The 23595-nt window shown below is 41.8% G+C and overlaps 2 protein-coding genes across 8 annotated transcripts; both read right to left on the minus strand.

Moving 5' to 3' along the window:
* Window positions 1-131: 131 nt before the first annotated feature.
* Window positions 132-1913, minus strand: inip (ints3 and nabp interacting protein). The gene is made up of 4 exons (XM_026942695.3): window positions 1734-1913; window positions 1173-1269; window positions 545-632; window positions 132-426 (listed from the first exon to the last, which is right to left on the minus strand). The coding sequence occupies exons 1-4, from the start codon at window positions 1756-1758 to the stop codon at window positions 331-333; spliced, it is 306 nt and encodes a 101-aa protein (XP_026798496.1). The 5' UTR covers window positions 1759-1913; the 3' UTR covers window positions 132-330.
* A 6335-nt stretch (window positions 1914-8248) lies between these two features.
* On the minus strand, window positions 8249-23448 carry lin54 (lin-54 DREAM MuvB core complex component). 7 transcript variants are annotated; one of them, XM_034312863.2, is made up of 14 exons: window positions 23256-23448; window positions 19417-20163; window positions 17190-17307; window positions 16231-16376; window positions 15569-15715; window positions 14670-14880; window positions 14469-14542; window positions 13520-13717; window positions 13332-13423; window positions 11382-11453; window positions 11180-11282; window positions 10813-10950; window positions 9940-10139; window positions 8249-9123 (listed from the first exon to the last, which is right to left on the minus strand). In XM_034312863.2, the coding sequence occupies exons 2-14, from the start codon at window positions 20140-20142 to the stop codon at window positions 8925-8927; spliced, it is 2424 nt and encodes an 807-aa protein (XP_034168754.1). In that variant the 5' UTR covers window positions 20143-20163; window positions 23256-23448; the 3' UTR covers window positions 8249-8924. The 7 variants fall into 7 exon arrangements, with proteins under 7 accessions (XP_034168754.1, XP_034168755.1, XP_053097073.1 ...); XM_034312864.2 differs by having other exon boundaries at window positions 23153-23448; XM_053241098.1 differs by lacking the exon at window positions 23256-23448 and adding an exon at window positions 23025-23127.
* Window positions 23449-23595: the final 147 nt, after the last annotated feature.

Below are 23595 nucleotides of genomic sequence, written 5' to 3' on the forward strand. Positions count from 1 at the left end.
ATATTGAATCATTTCCATTTCTTCTCACATTTTTCACACCAGGGCTTCCTCCGTCCATCCGCAGACTCGAGCCACCCGTCTGAGACACTCTGCACTGCTATACGGTGATGATACAGACGTACAACAGCAGCTCGTGTCCACATTTCTTTATTTTTTATGAAATACAGAAACAGTACAATCAGTAAACCCCACAGTCAGTCAGTCAGTGTGGAGCTAGTGGAGATGTTCTGCGTTTAAAACCCGACATTAAAGCTGATGTGACGTTTACATGATGGAGTTTTTTTCCGTAGAAGCCAAAATGTCTTTTTAACAAGTGTTTTTTTTTCGTCGTCACTCTGCATCGAGTCGAGGCAACACGGGAAGGATCAGGTTTCCAAACGAGGAGTCTTGTGTGATGAAGAAGCCCGAAGAGTGAGCGTGTGCGTGCTGAAACGGTAAAATCACAAAGTTCTTCAGCTACTATTCGTTTATTAGATTCTTCTACGTGAACAGAGCATTTTATTTTAGCGTCACTCAGTAAAACACTGGAGCTCTGAGTCGTTACCTGTAAAGCTGCTTTCTGCTGCGCGGCGATGTGCTGCTGCTCCGCGTGATCCCGAAATTCCTTCACTGGAGGTCTGGAAAGCGGAATACTGACACACACACACACACAGAAAAATCCACTTATGATCACAGTGCAGATTAAATATAATTACAACACACAGATGTTGGATTCTGGATTCTGATTGGTCAGAAGGTGAGGAGAAATGTGTTTATGTAACACTGATGGAAGGAGTCTCCAGTGTCAGCGCTTTGTAACAGTCAGAGGTGAAGCTGTAACTGTAAGTTTTCCGACATCTTCAGGACAGAGGAGTTTACGCTTGTTTCAAGAGAGAGAGAAACAGAGAAGATGTGATCTGGTGAAGATCTTACACCATAAATAAACCTCCAGCACTGCAGACGGTGTGTAAATCAGATGTTCATGATGAGGTGAGAGTGTGTGGGAGATTTACAGTGGCCTGGTTTTACTGTCTCTGAGACAAAACCAACAGGAAAATTCTGAAAAAGGTTCTGAAGCAGCTCGGGGTCTCAGTCGAGTGAACGAAAGAAAGAAGGATGTAAACTTTTCTATGTCTTCTTCATCTTGTTGTTGTTATGGGGGTGTGTAAACTTTTGCACTTGGAAATTCTCACCTGGCCCCTGGATTGTTCATGGACTGACTCTGGATCAGGCGTCTCTTCTCTTTATCCAGCTCAGCTAAAATCGCCACTCGGTTTTTATTCTGAAATCCTGCAGAGAAAACAGAAAAAAGCACAATTTCACACTGCAGGAAACTAATGCTGAGTACTTTATTACATTTATTTAGGTTTATAGAATAACAACAATAACAATAATAATAATAATAAGACTCAAAATAAGAATACATAATACTGAAATACTGAAAACTGGAAAAATAAATAAACAATAAATAATAAAGGCTTATTTTGAAGAGATTAAAGCTTTATTCCTCCTAAAGAGCGTCTAAAGTCAGCATTATAACCCTCTTACAGTTTAGTAAATCATATTAAAGGGCTAAATGATTATTATTAACATTGTTTTGTTGCTTAAGTGAATCAGATTTGGCTTTGAAAATTAAAATAAACACAAACACTTATTAAACTGATGTGAATACCGGAAGCTGTAAGAGTTAGCTCTTTAGCTAAACAACACGGATAAAACTTCTTTTCCGAACTGATCTCAGTGTTTATCGGTACCTTGTCCCGGAGGATTTGACGCCATCGTTAAATTTCCTTTAATTTATATTTCTAATTTAATGAATTTATAAATCAGCTAAAGTGAATAAATTAATTTAAAGATATCGGAATCATGCTTTGTTTTCAAGTCTAAGTTCTTCCTCTGTGAGTTTGTACCCCGGCGCTGCGCACCGCCACCTAGCGGACAGGAGGGTTTATAAATCGCGTGCTGTTCCTTAAACCACGCCTACTGCCACCTAGCGGACAGGAGGGTTTATAAATCACGTTTTATTAATTGTTGTTTAATAAAAAAAATAAGTCATTAGTAAATTCAATAAATAATAAATTGTACAGGTGTACAGGAAGTAATAACATTATCTGAAGTAATAGATGAAAAAATGTGTTTATTATATTTATAAACATCATGACAGTGAATATTATGAGTAGTAATATTTCTACATGTAAACAAAAGGCTTAAAAAGGTATTTTATACAGCATGGGTAATAAGTTACCTGAAGAATTTATTATTTTTTATAATAAATTATTTTAGCTAATTTATTTGGTTAATTAAATAGTAATTAAATTAAATGTAAAAAAAATAAGGAATTCTACTATATATATTTTTTTATTAAGAATTATTTTTTAATAATTAGATTATTAAAGATTTAATAATTAGATTAATTCATAATTAAATAATTACAGAGAAATAATATGGTGTAAAATAATAAAATGTGAAGAAAATGTTTGGTTTGTACAGAAATACAATAAAACAATAGAGTCAATACTTATAGCTACATAAACATAAAAACACACAGTAAAGTGTCTGAACAGGATATTTAATAACTGACTTGTTGAATATTTGTGTTATATTAATATATATTTAAAGCAGCTGTGTAGGAGGCGCTACAGCAGGAGTCTCGGCTCTTCACACAGACAGGAGAAACAGCTGATAGCTGATTGGAGATTAAAGTGAACTGATTAAACCAGTGGAATCAGCTGTGGCTCCTGTTTGGTTGGAGTAAAAGTCTGCAGCTACACCGACCGGCTCTTTGTGGAGAAGATTGCAGAGTGCTGTGTTAGTGGTTCAGCAGATCTTACCTGAGCAGGTGAGAGGAGCTTCTGGATGATGCCACTCAGCCTGTGCAGTGCTGCAGATGCTGTTACACAGCTGGACGGTTAGCTGGAGGCTGATGTAGATGCAGAAGGAGCTGGAGTTGGAAGTTAAGAGGTAAGAGTTCCAGTCTGAGAGAGGGAGTTGGAGGCTGAGGGGAAGAAGCTCGACCTGGCTCCTCTTCCACAGACGTTCTGCTCTTCTGCAGCATCTCTGATGTCTCCAGTCCAGACCTCACCGGTAAACCAGCCTGTTTCTGATCTTAGCTGTCATGTTGCTCTAGTTCCTGTATTTAAGGAGCATGAAGTTGATGTGTTTGAGAGAATAGCCTCAATGTTAAACTGGTGTAAAGGTTTGTGGACACTGTTGCTGCAGTGTAAATGTTCAGGAGAAGCACAGGAACCATGCTGAGCTCTCACTCTGGAACAGAGTTTACAGGTGGAGTTTGTTCAGGCTACTTCAGGCCACTGTTCTCCACACACTAAAGCCTTTATTCTTTCCCTTTATTTTAGAAAGTCTGCTTTTCTGAAGCTTCTTTAACTCAAGGCGTTGAACTGGCCGTGTGCCCGTGCACGGTGTGGATCCGGAAACTGAGGCTTTCGCAGGTCTTGTAAACGTGTCTGTTCTTTCAGCTCAGCCAGTCAGTGGTGTTTCCTTCATTCTGGGAAATGATATAGCTGGAAATAAACTCTTTTCTTTAGCTGAAGTTGTGTCTGATCCTGTGAGTAACAGCCCTGATGCTGCTGCTCTGGAGAAACTTGGGTGATGTGGTGGATTTGAGTCTTTCCCATGTCATGAGGAACATTTGATGGACGTTGATGAAGTTTGGTCCTGATGAGTCACCCAGATATGACACCAGTTTTAGTTTGGAGTCAGAGGCCAGAGGCTGCTCAGAAAGCGGATCCTTCTGCAGCACGCTGCTTTGATTCTGTAGTGGAGAAGTCTGAGCTGGTGAATCATCTGATTGCTTTTTATTGAGAATGATGTTTTGATGAGGAAATCTTGGGTCTCCTTCAACTGATGGTTGGCTGGAAGCATTCCAGGTGGTGGTCCCTTGTTCCCTCAGAAACCAGCTTTTAAACTTTGTTCTTGACCGTCTCTGCTCTGGACATGCAGGTGAAAAATTTTACACTTTTTATATTTATGGCATTTGGCAGATGCTCTTATCCAGAGCAACTTACATTTATCTCATTTTTTTGAGCAGTTGAGGATTAAGGACCTTGCTCAGTGGCAGCGCTGGGATTTGAACTCATGACCTTCCAAGCAGAAGTCTAGTGTCTTATCCACTGAGCTACCACTGCCCAAAACACACCCCATAGACAGTGTTCGTAAAAAATACTTGCATGCATTAAAGTATTTTGTTTGGCCTGGCATGAAGGACAATCTAGCACACAATTGTCGAACTTTTCACACATCAGCTAGTAGCTAAACCGAATCAAGATGTTTGAGCGTATTATTGTTGATTGTGTCGGTTCCCTGCTGAAGTCACATTCTGGCAGCTGTTATTCTCTAACACTCGTGTTCTGCCGCTCGGTTTCCAGAAGCTATTCCTATTCACACTCTCAAGTCTAAGATGGTCATTAAAGCACTGGTAAAATTCTGCACCAAGTTTGGCGAGCCGAAATGTAAAGACTGATCATGGTTCTATGGTTCTAACTTCATGTCACAGCTGTTTTCTCAGGCGGTTTGGGAGTTGCAGATTAACCATCAGGTCTCTTGTGCATGTGATAAGTCACAAGCTGCCCTTCAGCATTTCCATCAGAACATGCTGCGCTCATATTGCATGGTAACTGAGAAGGACCGGGATGAGTGTGTTCCTCTTTTGTCGTTTGCTGTCTGTGATGCTGTGCAGGAGTCTCCTGGTTTTAGTTCTTCTGAACCCACAACATACAAGGACCATTAAAGGTCCTGCTCCAGCCTGTCAAGATGAGTCCATTTTGATGCCTGTTTGTACCCTTCATGTACCCCAACGTTTGAGGTTATCATGGAATACCGCTCATAGAGCTTTAAGTTCCTCTCAGGATGACATGCAGGATGACTGTAAGGCAGTTCCCAGGTCATTTTGTGCTAGAGATTTAAGTTTTAGTTGTTTTTTTTGCCAGTGCCAGGATCAGGATCTTCACTCCAGACTAGATTTGTTGGACCTTATGAAGTTAGACAGAAACTTTAATAAGCTGCACTTATTGTGTAATCAGTCCTCCTGATGGCAAACATAAAACTCGTATCTGCCATATAGACTTGCTGAAGAAGCACCACGCTCGCACCTCTGACCCCCGAGTCAGAGCCCGTCTGTGCAGAGGGTAACGTTAACGCTGCAGCTTCTGAATCCTCTCCAGAGGTAGATGGTCTACATTTTGGTAGAAATTGTGTTTTTTTTTGTTCCCCTGACTAACACTGATGTGTTACAGTGTTCGCCTGAGAAGTATCTCTTCAGCTGTATTTTTTCAGGAGGACATTTAAGCACTGATTAAAAGTTTCCCTAGTTTGTCCCGTCTCACATAACATCAACAGAGCATGACATGGGCAGGTTAGGGCTAGGGCTAGGGTTAGGGTTAGGGTTAGGGTTAGAACAAGCCCAGTTAAGCGAGCAGTGATGAAGAAAGAGACAGATACTTGCTTACACATGGACTAGCTGTCCCTAGTGCGAGTCCTTGGTGTTGTTCACCCTGTAATTTCGTGCCCAAGGCAGATTCCCTGAGTTTGATTTGCCCCTTGTGCTTTGAGCTGCTTAGATACTGAGATACTGTAAATAATCACACTGTGTATATGTTCGCTGGTATGAGGGGTGCGACTGCCATTTCTCTCTTGGGTTTCTATTTTTCGTAAAGAAGTTAGGCAAGAGAACTCTCGTTTGTGTATATATATGTATATATATAAAATGTGTGTTTTTCTTCCAAAAACAGTTTATTTATTGGTCCACCCAGCAGTTATTGGGGTAGCATATACATACATATACATCACACACACACACACACACACACACACACACCAATCAGCCATAGCATTAAAACCACCTGCCTAATATTGTGCAGGTCCTCCTTGTCCTGCCAAAACAGCTCTGAGCCATCGAGGCAGGTCGGATCGGACTTGTCTGTCCAGCATCCCACAGATGATCGATCAGATTGAGATCTTGGAGGCCAAGTCAACACCTTCAGCTCTTTTTCATGTTCCTCAGACCGTTCCTGAACAATTGTTGCATTCATGTGGATGTTCTTTCGACACGTACCACCTACCTAAACACTGCTGCAGACCAAGTACATGCCTTCATGGCAACAGTGTTCCCTAATGGCAGTGGCCTCTTTCAGACGAATTACTGGCTGACTCTTGGGGAACCCACTATTCATTTCACTCCACCTTATAGACACTCACTGTCCACTTTATTAGGAACAACTGTATACAGCAGCTAAGAAGATCATCGAAGTTTCTCTTCCCTCCATCTCAGACACTTACACCACACGCTGCATCTGCAAAGCCACCAGCATTGTGGACGACCCCACACACCCCTCACACACACTCTTAACCCTCCAAACGGTACCGAAGCATTCGGACCTCACGGCCAGACTGTGCAACAGTTTCTTCCCCCAAGCCATCAGACTCCTCAACACTCAGGGACTGGACTGAAAACACACACACACACACACACACACACACTCAACTGAACACCATCCCAATCCCTTTGCATTTTTTTCACACTTCTGTATTTACCTCCTGCATTCTTTTTGCTGCTACTGTACTTATAAAATATTCTATATATATTTCTTATCATTGCTTTACTCTCTACCTGGCTGCTTCCCCAATAACTGCTATGTCCATATATGGTATAAGCTGTGTAATAATAATACCGTGTCGTAGTATTTTATGTTTACATTCACAGCAATTTATTATATTGTTATTCTTTTGCACTACTGTTATATCGGACACTTTATCCACACTAGAACTGTGTGCTGATCAGCGCTGCGCTGTCTCACTGCGCTTATTGTCCTGGTTTAGTAGCTACTGTACTGTCTCGTGCTGTTTGCATGCATTTGCATGTGCTCTTTATGTAGTAATGTGTGGTCTCATGTAGCTCTGTGCTGGTTATGGAGCCCCTGGTCCCGGAGGAACGTTGTTTCGTTTCGCTGTGTACTGTACCAGCTGTATATGTTTAGTGTTTCTCCTGGGATTTTCTCACACACACACACACACACACACACACACACACACACACACACACACACACACACACACACAACCAGTCTCTAGAGTTTACACAGAATGGTGTAAAAAACACAGAACATCCTGTGAGAGGAGGGTCTGCAGGCTGAAACAGCTTGTTGGTGAGAGATCTTGGAGGTTGAGGAGACTCTTGCCCTGTCTCTGTATGATTTTATACACCGCACTGCTGCCACATGATTGGCTGAATAGATAACTGCATAAATTAGCAGGTGTTCCTAATAAAGTGGACACTGAGTGTACAGCCCTTCCTTTAACTTTCTTTACCAGTCTGTGTTCAGCGTCGCTAACATCAGACACGTGTGTGTGTGTGTGTGTGTGTGTGTGTGTGCAGTTAATCAGTTACAGTACAGAGTTTTCACAGTAAAAGTCTGCAGCAGTCTGTAAAGTGCTCAGCTACTTAATGTGCTGCTTTCTTTACTCTCAAACAAACATTTTTCTGTAACATTTAACATTTTTTGTTGGAAAAGAAAGGTTTGGAAATATAAAATGGTTTTCTCAGGTTGACTCGGGAATCTTTAACATTATTTGTACTGGGAAAAAAAAGTAAGACTTTAGCGCAGCGCTGTATTTATTAAGGATGCTGTTGAAACATTTCGGCTAAAAATGGTCAAAAATGGCACTTTGGGTTTTGGAAAGAGTTTTTTTTTTTTTTTAAAAAAAACCCTGAAAGCTTTGACCTAAAGGATTAAACAGTCCTACAACAGTGTTAATACTAATATTTTACAAATGAATGATAATTAGAAAGTGATTAACCACACCAGTTTGTTTGTTTTTGTTTGTTTTTGATCTCTCCTTCGCTGCTCAGCAGTCAGACACGTTCAAACTCTGAGCAGCAGATCAGTGGAGGAAACGTCGGCCGTGTGGACGTTTAACAAATCAGATGTTTAAACATTTATACTGAAAATGTACTGTTGTGTTTTATTTCCTGTTTATAGAGCATTACTGCAGAATCACTGATCAGCTGAGTTTTCACTCATCACTGCTGCAGTTTCCGACTGATGATGATATTATTACACACTCGACTCGCATTAAACCTGAAACAGTGGAAAGGCTCCTTTTCCTGCGAGTTTTAGACGATTAAAATCATGAGCAGTGAAAAAAAAATCTGACCCTCACACCAGCGTCCTGCTCAGTCTCCACACTCCAGGCAGAGTGGAGAGAGACGAGAGCGGAAAACGCTTTAAAGAAGAGAAGAAACGAGACGGACAGATTAAAGAGATGAACAGGGTTTAGTAATAATGCTTTAACCTTCCTTCACTTCAGCAGGAAATCAATTGTACAAACCAGACATGAGCACGAGACTCTGACTCCACGTCCTCTCGGATTTCTGGAATTAGTAAATAAATACTGATGCATTATGAAGAGGCTACAGTAAAGGCTACGTACTGTATACAAGTCATGATTATTGAGCTGAGGTTATTAGCGGTAAATAAACAGCAAGACGAGACGGCAAAACAACGGCACAGAATGAAAGCCTTGTTGGGAAAGAGAGAAAACGAAAAAAAACAAATGAAAAAAAGCACATATGATTGTGAGTTTAAAATGAGAAGGCTAACAAGCATAAAAATGACTCTAAAATCAATTCCCCTCTACACAAGTGACCTGTACAAACACACACACACACACGCCAGAGTGATGCAGATGAAGCTGGCAGCCATTGCAGTTCTCATCTTATAAAGTTCGTCTCTTTGTGTCCACTTTAGCTCCACACACACACACACACACACACACACACACACACACACACACACGCTTGTGTACGATCAGCTAACAGAAGTCTCGCTCTGTACAAAAGCACGAGCTCCGACCCGGAAATCCCGCTGACAGGCCAGAGTGTGTTCCAGGACGTCTGATCCAGGATCAGTTCGCAGAAGCGCAGCGCAGCTCTAGCAGTTGATGGAGCAGTCCGTCTTGGCTTTAGCAGCAGAGCTGATGATTCTGCGCAGACAGTGACCAAACTCCTCCAGGATCAGTCTCTCTGCCACCGTCTGAGGCTGGTTATAACGCTCCGCCTTCCTCGCCTGCTCCAGGAGACAGTCACACGTCGCCTCGGCAACCTCCTTCGTCACGAACGTGTATGGCAACCTGGGCGAGAGACGGAGAGAGAGAGTTAGAGAGAGAGACATAGACAGAGATAGCCAGAAAGAGAGAGAAACAGAGAGAGATAGCCAGAGAGACAAAGGGAGAGAGAGCCAGAGAGAGAGAGACAGAGATAGAACAATAGACAGCAAGTGTTAGAGAGAGAGACAGAGAGAGAGATAGACGGAGAGAGAGAGTTAGAGAGAGAGTGAGATAGACAGCGAGAGATAGAGAGAGAGCGAGAGAGTGTGAGATAGACAGCGAGAGATAGAGAGAGAGAGACAGAGAGAGAGAGCGATAGACAGTGAGAGATAGAGAGAGAGACAGAGATAGAACAATAGACAGCAAGTGTTAGAGAGAGAGACATAGACAGAGATAGAGAGAGAGATAGACGGAGAGAGAGAGTTAGAGAGAGAGTGAGATAGACAGCGAGAGATAGAGAGAGAGAGACAGAGAGAGAGAGCGATAGACAGTGAGAGATAGAGAGAGAGACAGAGATAGAGCAATAGACAGCAAGTGTTAGAGAGAGACAGAGAGAGATAGACAGAGAGCGAGAGTTAGAGAGAGAGAGAGCGAGAGAGAGTGAGATAGACAGTGAGAGATAGAGAGACAGAGAGAGAGAGAGAGATAAAGAGATAATTAAATGAGATTACGCTAATTAACCAAAGGCATTTTGGATTGTTTTTTTTATATACATCTTATTTCAGGCTGCCAATAATTCTCTCTCACTTCATTTACACACACTCACACACACACTCACACACACACTCACACACACACTCACACACACGCAGTAGAAGCAGTGAGTGCAGTGAGTCGTACTTCCCCCCGCTGCTGATGGCCGGTGTGGTTCTGGTCAGCAGGTCTGAGATCTGAGAGGACAGTTTGGTTTTAGCTGCAGTCTGCTGCTGCACTCGCACCTCCGCCGCATCGGCCAAGTGCATCAGAGTCTTCCTCTCAGGACTCTCCTCGAAGTTCTTACAGCCCACACACTTACAGATCGACGAGCACATGATCTTCGCCTGGGAACACACACACACACGCACGCACACACACGCGCACACGCACGCACACGCACGCACACATGCCGATGGGACAGAAATATCACAATACAATTCACTTCTACAATTATCTAGAAATCCCCCACTGCTTTTTTTTTTTTTTTTTGCTATTTCATTATTTTAAAACTCTCTGAAGTATTTTATTCTTATTTTTAAGACTGTATTTATCTTATTCTATTTTATCTTATATTCTATTTGCTATTTTCTATATTTAACGTTTCATGTGGTAGCTCAGAGCGCAAGCAGTAAAAACAAAAATTGTTTTATGAATGAGTTTATTATTTTATTATTATTTTAAACGTTTTCTAGGCACAACTGTAGTGTTGTGTTTTTTAAAAAATCAGTTTTATGATATTTATTACAAAAATGTTTTACTGAATACTGAACAGGAGAAATTAAAAAAAAAAAAAACTAATCAGCTGCTTCCAATCAAAATGTTTAATGGTTATAAAGCTACTGACGATTTCGCTGAAAGGTTTATTGTGACGTCCATTTACCATTTAATTAACAAGATCCTATTCATGACATTGTTAAAATGGTGACTGAGGTTTAGAGTTTACATTCATGTTTAATGCTTTATTTAAAAATATAATAAAAAGAATAATACAGTGTACGTGTTAGACAGCAAACTCACCTCATAACACTCGCAGTAATTTTTTAAACACCCCGACTTCTTACAGTTGCAGCCTTTACTGTGTCTCCTCTCCGATTCTCCTTCTTTCCCTTTACCGATCTTAGGCTTGAAGGCCACCGGGTTTCTGTCCAAACAAGCCTGAAACCAGCAGATCAATCAGCTTAGTGCTCTTAATGAGACCTTTATTTATTTCTGGTGATTCTCAGGTCCAGTCCTGGAGGCCTGGTGTCCTGCACCGTTCCCTAGTGTTTACCCTCTACACTCTCTCACACACTCTCACACACACACACACACACACACACACACACACAAAACTAAAATCAGTAAAACAATCACGATCATAAATAACAGAAATAATCCTCGATACCTTAATGGCTTTAAGGCGATCGCTCTCATGGTCGAGGTTGTTGAAGCAATTAACACAGTTGCAGTTGTTACAAAATTCTCCGTTTGCAAAGCAGTCACAATATCTGAAAGATTAAAGCGGATTCATTTTATTAACTGATATTTTCACAAACAATGACAGACAAGTGCTGAGAAGAATTTTTTTTTTTTTTGAGCACACGTACAGTTTGAGGCACTGTGACTTGGTGCAGTTGCAAGGCTTTCGTGGTCTGGACGTCGTCTCTGATGGAGATAAACTGCAAAACGAAAAAACAAAATCCTTATTAGAATTTATTATTTTTCCCATTACGTAACAAAATAAGCAAATACGTTATGCAGTGTGTATTGTGTGCTTCCTTAAACAGGTCGAGATCCTATACAGACCTGACATTAACTCAGTAATGACCAGGGTTCAGGAAAACCAAACTAAATTGATTACGATGCACACTGAAGCTGCAGGCAAAAAATACTGAGGTGCAAAATGATTAAAAAAAAACAGTACGATATATTAGAGTTTTACACCATGCAGCTTCACTCCAACAGGACATAATGATCAGTCGTGTAAAACACACTCTAACTGTAAACTGATAACTCCAACCACAGGTTTAACACTAACTTTAGGAAACTTCACTCCACCTGCCTCTGAAGACCTGTTTCTGTTTGGTTTGCGTTTTCGTGAATGTGGCGTATTTTTAATTATTATTTTCCCTCCACTCTTTAATCATGTCTTTGTGTTTCAGAATGCTGGTTCTCGCTCTTGGTCACAATCTGCCTAAACACCCTGAAATGTTTCTATTCCCTTCTTTAGACATCTTGTTTTTTTACTCTATTTTTTAATCTTTTCCAAAGCATCAAAAAAAAAATAAATAAATAAAATACGAAAAAAGCTCAATATAATTGCAAACTTTTTCCCCCACATTATCCCTTTCCGTCGAAATAAATAAATAAAATATGCATAAAAAGCAATGATACTAATAGAAAAAAAAAAACAAACAAGTCATTTAAAAAACATAATTAAAATGAAAATTAAATTAAAAAAATAAATAATTAACATATATACACACATTTCCAAATTAACACAATATCCATATCGAGAGAACAACAACAAACAATAGTTATGTTCCATGTATTCTAATCACTGCTTCATTCATGGTCCCTATATATAATATTATTACTAATCAAAATTAAAGACAACTTTCCAAACATTTTGACTATAATAATTACAATTATTTTGGGGGAGGAGAGTCTTCATCTTCTCAAAATATATAATCCACATGCTTCCGAGTCCCGTAAATTCTTTAGCCATCTCAAAATAAGTCAGTAACATTAACTAGTGCACAAAAAAAGAAAGAAAGAGAGAGAGAGAGAGAGAGAGAGAGAGAAAGAGAGAATGTGGAATTCTATTTTGTAAAAATAGACAGACATTTTTTAGACACCAAAACGGCTCCTAGAGTTTGATTAGTAAATATAGTATAGTATTTGTAACGTTTTCAGAAAAAGGGTTCCTCAGGGGTTCTTGAATAGTTATGGGATCTAGGTTTCTAAGAGTCAAACCTCTGCACAATTTCTACAACTGATCCACAACAGTAATTTACACTCACCAAATGCAAAAAAAAAACGTAAATTTGAGAGGTAAAGAAACCCCAAGATAATCCGAAAACAAAAACAGGGATAAATTCATCCCAGTCATCACAGTTATGACACTTTAATCAAACCTTCAGTTCTTCTGTAAAGTGACTGCTGTTTGTCTAAGCACCATCACGATTAATAACATTTTATTTTTACTTTTTTTAAAAACTTTTTTTCCATTCCTTCCTTTTGTCCACCTCTCTCCTTCTCATAGGAGTAGCTTCAATATTAAAAACTGTAACTTTATATAGTGCAAACAATGTGCTTATTACATAAAATATATAAAAACAAAAAATAAAATGAATAATGAAGTCTTTATTCTTTAAGCTTATACTGTAATGTAATAAACGTTACAAATCTGTATCTCTAACACATTCTTGTTGACTTTTGTTTGTTCTGTAATTAAATGGATGCCATTATAATAAACAATGATGATGATGATGGGGTGTGTGTGTGTGTGTGTGTGTGTGTGTGTGTGTGTGTGTGTGTGTGTGTGTGTGTGTTACCCGTTCAGAGGAAGTCTGGCCTGGGTCTGGATGGAGCTGGGGGCGGAGAAACCCGAGCTGCTCGCCAAAGTCACAAACGTCGACTGCTGGAGCTACAACACAAGCCAGAGTCGATAAGACTACATGAGCCAGGTGTCAGTCTCCTCACCTGCATGCTCCGAGTGCACCTTACAGACACTGACACACACCTGTGTGACGTACTGGGCCGGCAGCACGGCGTAGCCCATGTTCCCCGAGCCCGGAGCCGGAGCGAGCACGGTGCCCGGGGGCAGGTTGGTTAGGTTGGGCTGGATCTGAGGGAGCGGCGCGGCCGGCATGATGAGCCGCTGCTGCGTCTGACTGCTGCTCACCACCTGAGCTGCTGATGTCATCGGCTTCGGCACCACCTGAGAAGGAAATGACAGCACACACACACACACACACACACACACACACACACACACACACACACAATGAGTACTCGCCAGAACACTACAAAACAGGAAAGGTTAGGGCTAACACCTGCTTTTTTTCCCACCCGAGACGCATCTTTTCTACCTGCTGCTCCTGCCGTATCACAGGGCAGCGTAACTCGGAGGAAAGCGCTATCCGCCCCCTTCTGCATACCTGAACTCACAGACGCCTACAATTGGCTAATGTCTCTATGATTGACATGCCCCTCCCACTCAGAGAGCTCAGAGCACAATTTTGCTCTCGTGGGCTCCTGGCCACGGTGACGACTGCGCTGACTCGAGCTCGCGATCTCCGGACGATAAGCTGAACGCTTTAACGCTTTTCTGAGTTTGTTTCTTCTACAAATTAAAAAGTATCTATAAAGTATATCTATCTATCTATCTATCTAAATTAAAAGCAAATGAAGAGATTCTGCTCGTAACGACACCAGAGACCCAGAGTAAATCAACTCTTACTTTACAGGCATGGTGTGAAGACAGATTTAGTTTTAGCCATTGTCGCTTAAAAATCCGTAACAATTAACAGTGAAGGGTTTAAATGTGTTGGATTCCAGTGCAGCAAGTTTATGGGATGGATTATCGATCGGCCAATCAACACCCGACTCCGAGAACACGGCATGTAGTTAGAGAGACGCGGATAAACAAGCTTGTGATATAAACAGAATGGTGAGCGTTGTGATGTTACCTGCTTGACCGTCTGAGCTGGAACGATGGGAACGGACATCCTCACTGCAGCCGTGTTCATCATCATGGGCTTGGCTTGATGATAAAATAACAAACCAACGTCAATCTTTATTTTAAACACGAATCATCGATGTACCACTTTCTCTAGCAGTGTGTGTGTGTGTGTGTGTGTGCGCGTGTGTGCGCGTGCATGTGCGTGTACCAGGCTGGATGGTGGTGGGGTTGGTGGTCGTGCTGGCGTTGGCCGTCTGGGCCGTGTTCCCGGTGGTGGCCGTGACCAAGCGTACGTAATGGAAGCGGCTGCCGGGTACCTGGATCTGCTGAACGTTTGGGGGTGTGGCCAAGGGGATGATGGTCTTAAACTGCGGTGTGTTGACTCCGCCCACTGCCACAGTTTGCACCGGCTTCACTGTCTGTGGGAGGAGCGAGGGAAAGACAGACACCAGACATGGCGTTTAATCTTTAGAGAAATATTTTAAGAGCTCATGAGAAGGAGAAGATCTGGAATTCCCAGAGAAAGGGATTATGGGTCAGATGAGGAGGAAGATGCTGATTGGTTGAGCAGTATTGGGGTTGCGACCTGAACCTTTTTTTTTTTTTTCCTTCCGGAAATATCTCCAGTTTTTCCTATTTTGACTCCACAATATTTTCTAATGAACTTATTTGATTAAATTCCACCTATTATTTGTAATTTAAACATTCTCTTAATAAACACAGACTGATTAATTTACTTTGCACCAGGCAACTCGCACATCAGGAGCAGCTCAGACAGAACGTAAAGATTAACTTCAGTGAGAAATACGATGGAAAAATCCTCAGATTCATTTCTCTTCGTGCAAAGTTAATCAAATTCACAGAAACCCGAGCTGATCCATACTAAGATAAGATGATAGGATAGGACAGGATGCTCATTACTGAATACCCGTGATACTGAAAATGGCGTTTGTACGAATCTTATAAACAAGAAACACCAAGAAACTACACAAAATATCCTTATTTTAATTGTACACTTTATTAAACAGTGAAACGTTAAACAGTACATTACTGCTGAGGACTGAGGGTTATGCGAGGTCCGAGTGTGTGTGTGTGTGTGTGTGATACCTGGGCAGTGGACTGACTGCTTCCTGCTTTAGCTGGTGAAGTAGAAGCCGCCTGCTGCACGGTGAGGATCTGCTGACCCAGAGCCACGTTCAGAGGCACGGCCACGGGTTTCTGGGGAGAGTTAGGAGGCTGAGCGGCCACGGTTACCTGCACCACGAGGTGGAACACAACAGAGCAGATACAGCACCAGAGTTTGAGGAGGCAAAGAATTTAATCTCAGGAAAGATTAATAAAACTATCTCGCAGACATTAACGGAAAAATCCACCCTGAACAACTTCAACGGAGGTCTAGAGTTTTTTCTTTCGTGGATGTGTCAGGTTACGATGCCACTCGACTACCTGTTGATAGCGGTGCAGTGGGATTTAGCCCTCGCGTCATCTCTATTTAAAGAGTGATGCAGCGGCGCTTTAGTCTTTTAGCCTGTCCAACTCTCTCACCACCTCATTTATACACTCTCATCGCTAACTAGCCAAGTCGAGTCTCTTCCGTAATTCTGCTCTGTCCCCTCCCCGTGACTCACATGACTCACGAACTTCTCACATGACGAAGAAAAACACCAACTAACAAGCACCAGAGTGACTAAACACATCAAACATTTCACTATAAATATATTTATGTGTTTCAGGGTGGAGTTCTGCTTTATGTCCGTGAAGAGACGCACCTTGCTGGGAGATTTAAGAGGAGAAATGGCCACTTTGCTGTTGCTGCTGCTGGAGGAGGAGAGCGACTGTGGCGTCGTGCTGATGGTCTCTCCGATGGTGATGGTCCGTGGAGGGGTCACTGGTGTAGTCTGGGTCAGAACCCGTCCTGTGGAAAAAAAGGGACAGGAACATCTCACAGGTGAGAACTCAGCAATCACACTCAGGTCTGAGAGCGTCCGAGCGAGGTGGTGATAAATTCTAGTGAATTCTATTAGAAAGTGAATCGACTCCGAATCGACTCCGAATCAACTCCGAATCGACTCCATGAAGTGAATCAAACATACCATGTGTTTTGGATTGCTGCTTTTTTTCTTTTTGTTGGCAAGCTGCTAAAGCAAGACAATCTGGAAAAAGTTTTATCTATCTTCTGTAATCTCACTTTTCTCCAAGTCAAAGTTTTCTTGTTGCTGTTATTTAGTTTGAATAATACATTTTTAAAACCTTTAAAATCCAAAGTTTAGCCAGATCACAAATATAAACTAGATATGCTCCCTACAACATAAATGGTGCTGTAGAACCTATGAATGCTGGTGGAGATTTGCACTTGACTTGCCATTTATTTATTTGTTTGTTTGTTTGTTTGTTTGTTTGTTTGTTTGGGGCTCAGCTTTGTCTAGGTCGCTATCATTATTAAAAAAATCTCACTGTCTCTTTCGAGAATCTCAGAACTGGCACTCTCTGAAACTCCTCCTACTTCCTCAGGTGCTGTTCTGTGATGACAGCAGGACACAGGTAACTGCACCTGAGCTGTCGTGGAGCTTCTCTGAAAGTCTTCTCATTTATCCGATATTCTAATCCCTTTGTGGAGAACCAGACGACCCGATTTACTGTTTTACTGATGAATTAATTATTACTTCCTGAATCGTCACTGCAGCGTGTAAGGGTCACGCCCACACTTCAGGTAAGTCAGGTAACTCACCTGTGACCACAGGAGTGACGGTGGCTTGGCTCGTCAGGCCCTTGTTGTTCAGGGCCTTCGTGATGATCAGCTTGGTGATCATGGGCCCTGCTGTGGAGACCGGGGTCTTTTTCGTAATCTGTCAAAAAAACGGGAGATAATAAAACATCAAAACACATTTAAGACATTTAACATAAAACACTATGGACACAGAGGGATTTATAGCTGCTGTAACGCAAGTGATAACAGGAATTTACTTATTTCACAGACATTCCACAGCTATAACCGGATATAGAGTATGATGCGTCATTCTATAATAAATAATAATTTAGTATCGCTGGTAAATCGCTGTGGTGTAAGAGGAATAAAACACCAGGGACGTGCTGTTACAGGAAAATAATCAACTTCAGGGTGGTGACAGTAACTCAGCTTACACACAGCTAATCACACACACACAGCTAATCACACACACACAGCTAATCACACACACACAGCTAATCACACACACACAGCTAATCACACACACACACAACTAATCACACTCACAACTAATCACACTCACAACTAATCACACTCACAACTAATCACACACACACACAACTAATCTCTCTCACACTCACAACTAATCTCACACCCACGCACACTGCTAATCTCACACACACACACACACACACTGCTAATCTCTCACACACACACACACAACTAATCTCACACACACACACACACACAACTAATCACACTCACAACTAATCACACACACACACACACACACACACACAACTAATCTCACACCCACGCACACTGCTAATCTCTCACACACACACACTGCTAATCTCACACACACACACACTGCTAATCTCACACACACACACACTGCTAATCTCACACACACACACACACACACACTGCTAATCTCACACACACACAGCTAATCTCACACACACACAGCTAATCTCACACACACACACACACACACTGCTAATCTCACACACACACACACACTACTAATCTCACACACACACACACACACACACTGCTAATCTCACACACACACACACACAGCTAATCTCACACACACACACACACACAGCTAATCTCACACACACACACACACAGCTAATCTCACACACACACACACACAGCTAATCTCACACACACACACACACAGCTAATCTCACACACACTCTGCTAATCTCACACACAACTAATCTCACACACACACACCTAATCACACACACACACACCCACACCTAATCACACACACACACCTAATCACACACACACACCTAATCACACACACACACCTAATCACACACACACACCTAATCACACACACCTAATCACACACACACAACTAATCACACACACACACACACACACACACACACACACACACACAACTAATCACACACACACACACACACACACAACTAATCACACACACACACACACAACTAATCACACACACTACTAATCTCACACACACACATACACAACTAATCTCACACACACACACACACACACACAGCTAATCTCACACCCACGCGCACACACACACTGCTAATCTCACACACACACTCTGCTAATCTCACACACACACTCTGCTAATCTCACACACACACTCTGCTAATCTCACACACACACTCTGCTAATCTCACACACACACTCTGCTAATCTCACACACACACACACACACTCTGCTAAACTCACACACTACTAATCTCACACACACACACAGCTAATCTCACACACACAGCTAATCTCACACACACAGCTAATCTCACACACACAGCTAATCTCACACACACAGCTAATCTCACACACACAGCTAATCTCACACACTCTACTAATCTCACACACACACACACACAACTAATCTCACACACACACACAGCTAATCTCACACACACACACTCTACTAATCTCACACACACACACACACAACTAATCTCACACACACACACACACACAACTAATCTCACACACACACACACACACACACACACAACTAATCTCACACACACACACACACACTCTGCTAAACTCACACACTACTAATCTTACACACACACACAACTAATGACACACTACTAATCTCACACACACACACAGCTAATCTCACACACACACAACTAATGACACACTACTAATCTTACACACACAACTAATGACACACTACTAATCTCACACACACACATACACACACACACACACACCTAATGACACACTACTAATCTCACACACACACCTGTACAGTTTTGAGTTGCTGGGCCTGTAGAGGAGAGGAGGATCCCAGCAGCTGATTGGCTGAGCTCACAGCCTGTACTCCAATCACAGGCTTTGTTCCTGCTGAAACCACTTTGAACTGCGTGGGCTGCGTCTTCACGTCGGTTCCTGTGCCCTGAGACGTGGCCGGTTTGCTCCAGGTGTTGGGCAGCGCCAGGACGATCGGCTGCCCCGTTTTACTCAGACCCGTGACCAGGAGCTTCTGCCCTTCCTGCTTGAGCACTGCGGCGGCGGGAGACTTGCCGTCCGCCGCCACTTTATTGATGATGAGCTGGTGGTTGGCCGGGCTGGTGGGCGCGAACGGGGCCGGGATCTTGGCGACGCTCTGACCCACTACGGGACTGCCGGGCTGCGCGGTGGTCACGGCGACGGTACCGGTGGCCATCTTGGGGCCAGCGGAGGAAGAAGAGGTGACGACGAGCTGAGTCCCAGCGCTGATGCCGCACAGCGTGGAGTCCGTCGCAGTCAGGGTGGTCAGAGCTTCCGTCTTCTGCGTCGGCGCGGTAGCGGGACACAAGCTGACGATCTCGGGCACCTCCGTTTCCATGGGAACCTGAGCCGGCTCGGCGGCCGAGTGGGAGGACGGAGCCGGCGTCTCGGCAGGGGGGTCCTCCTCCATGGCCATGGCCTCGGTGTCCATGATCTCATCAGGGAGGATGCTGTTCAGTTCAGGAGACACCACGTCCATGCTTTCACACACACTCCGTCACTGAAACACACACACACACGCGCGGACACCGCACGTGAGGACGCACGCGTCTCAGAGAGATCTCTCTCCGGCACATTTATAAAAAAATTAAAGTATTTTAGGATAAATTTAAGCAATAACTTTTAATAATCAGTCAGTTACTATTTACACTAAGTTACAGTAGATTTATAAAGATTTATTGACACCTGATACACATGATTACAGCTTAAAATGTGGCAAGATTTTATTATATTACAACATCGATACCAAATATGGTCATGTAGCGTGCGTTCAGGTATCAGACAGCAACGTTAGAGAAAACGTTACATCACAGGACAGAATCTTATTAACGCCGTCGCACAAACGGTCACGCAGGCGCGATCAGATGAGCGAATCCTGCACATGATGCGAGATGATATTATGCGTAAAGTGTTTATCGACTGACCTGAGTGTAAATAACAAACACTCACGGCATAAATATCAGCAGATCGGACTGGAAAGTGTTCGATTTAATAGTGTAGATATATTACTCTCAGCTCCAACACCCACACTCACATCAATTTATCCCTAAAATCAGTTTTAATCATTTTATGCGACGCTTTTGCACGCAGGAAAAGTCGATATCCGTATAAAAACACCGAGATACTCAAGATTAAACACTAAAAATACACAACGCATAGACTGACTGTTCATAACATCCGAAAACATGCGTCATGAACTTCTGAAATACCAGGATAAAGTGCATTAATAGATATATAAATAATAATAATAATAATAATAATAATTCTCTCTTATCTCAGCTCTTTATCTGTGTAAGAACATGATTCTCTCTATTAATGTTCAGTTTAAACTCCAGCACACACTTAAATCACACATTCGACAGGTATAAATATGTTAAATTATATATAAATATATATAAAAAGCTGCTTTTAAAATCAACCTAAGATGAAAAATAGTAAAGACAGGATGCTAGGTGTGGACAGCCAAGTGCTTAGAGCTTAAGAAGTGCATCATTATTATTAGTAGTAGCAGTAATGTTATTAATAAGGTTACAGTAGAAATAGAAAGAGGTTAGAAATGTAATAAAGAAATAATAATAGAATATAAGAGCTAAAAGTGCAGGATAAATACAAACACTAAACACACACACAGAGAGAGAGAGAGAGAGAGAGAGAGAGAGAGAGAGATATTAGTGTTTATTATTATTATTATTATTAATGTTATTAATAAGGTTACAGTAGAAATAGAAGGCGGTTAGAAATGTAATAAAGGAATAATAATAGAGTATAAGAGCTAAAAGTGCAGGATAAATACAAACACTAAACACACAGAGAGAGAGAGAGAGAGAGAGAGAAAGAGAGAGAGAGAGAGAGAGAGATATTAGTGTTTATTATTATTATTAATGTTATTAATAAGGTTACAGTAGAAATAGAAGGCGGTTAGAAATGTAATAAAGGAATAATGATAAGAGTATAAGAGCTAAAAGTGCAGGATAAATACAAACACTAAACACACACACACAGAGAGAGAGAGAGAGAGATTAGTGTTTATTATTATTAATGTTATTAATAAGGTTACAGTAGAAATAGAAGGCGGTTAGAAATGTAATAAAGGAATAATGATAAGAGTATAAGAGCTAAAAGTGCAGGATAAATACAAACACTAAACACAGAGAGAGAGAGAGAGAGAGAGAGAGAGAGACACACACAGAGAGAGAGAGAGAGAGAGAGAGAGAGAGAGAGATTAGTGTTTATTGCTGTATTAAGTTGTGGAATCAGGAGATAAAGTGAGTAAATACAGTAAAAAACGCAGCGTCGCACTTTCAGGCCTCAGAGCGCACAATCCGACTCAACTTCACTCCTTTCTCCACACAATCTAACACACTTCACACACTTTACACACTTTACACACTTCACCCTGAGGCTCTGGAGTGTTAGAGAGGAATAAACACGCAGGGAAATGTAGCTAAACGAGTCAGAAAGAGCCGTAAACAATCCCGAGCACGGAGTCGGCCGCTGCGTTTCCAGTTTCTATTTCAGGCCCGGGGTTGGATTTCGAAAGATCCGCCATTTTCACCTCGTCATCACATCATGTGCAGGCATGAAGCTCAGAAACAGCAGCACAGAGCACTGAGGCTCAGGGTTTCATCCCAAAACACCGCACAGATCAACTACAAACCACCACAAACTCCATAATGACCGCAGAGAGAAGCGAGGAAATCCCTGCAGACCTGCACTCAGGAGCCCGGGCTCCTCACCCTCCTCTCCCTCCTCTCAGCACAGCAGTACTTTTTATCCTGTTTTTTATACCTATCCTCCTGGCTCTTGGTGAAATAATCTTCATTTAAAGAAGAGGAACTTTTAAAATGATCATCAAAACACACTGATATTCCTTACAACCAGAAATGCTGCTTCACTGACTCTAATAATGACTAAAAACCATTAAAAATAAATATTCTAAACATAAATATCATTCCAGAACAAATAGATCATAATAACTGATCATTATCGACCTCTGTTTAGGATTAAAACTATAACATTATAATAAAATAAACAGTATTATCACTTTATTCCTGCTTTAACGTAAACAAAAATAAACACAAACCTAATAACGCTTCGCTTTTTTTAAAAAAATAATAATAAACACTGATTTTGATAAAAAATATACACTTTATTTTAAAGGTTACTAAATAAATATAAAACTTAATAAGCAGGTAAAGCGATTTGTGCTAAACAACACTGCTGTCATTAGCCAGACTGTCAAAGTTCCCCAAGTTAGCATCAGCGGCTAATCAGGAATCTTAGCTAGCTAGCAAACTGCGCTACATATAAGCTAGACAAGCAATAAAATAATAAAATAAAATAAAATAAAATAAAACTGACTCGGTGTGATGTAACAACAACTTAGAGTTGTTATCCTTTAGATGTTTTGTGTGTGTCATTAAAATTTATAAAATAAATAACCGCCACTTTAGCTAGAGACTCTGACTAGCCGTCAGCTGTTAGCTCACCCGCTTTAGCGTTAGCATTAGCGTTAGCGTTAGCATGCTAATGCTAATATCATATTGCTTCGCACTGAACAACACGCAGAGGAGCAACACCGCAAATCCTTACACTTTGCCGAAATCTCTGTCACAGCCGATTTCTGGGAAGATGGACGCTGTTTTTGCTTCATTCATGCGCGGATGATTGCGACTCGGCGCAGCGACATTTTCCGCAGCTCGCTTCAGAAACGAATCGGATTGTTTAAAATACCGCGCCGAGCGCCATTTCACCTCTAACAGCCCATAATATAGCCCCGCCCACACAGGACACGACGCACGCCGGCTGTATCCTAAACACCATCTTCCTCACTACACAGGCGCACTACATCACGCATAGAGAGGCCACTTTCGCGGGCTTTTTCAAGTGCACTTTATTCTGACACTGAAGTGATTTGGGAAGTGACCTGTTT

Source organism: Pangasianodon hypophthalmus, chromosome 17 (genome assembly GCF_027358585.1).
Source record: "Pangasianodon hypophthalmus isolate fPanHyp1 chromosome 17, fPanHyp1.pri, whole genome shotgun sequence".
Lineage (NCBI taxonomy): Eukaryota > Metazoa > Chordata > Actinopteri > Siluriformes > Pangasiidae > Pangasianodon > Pangasianodon hypophthalmus.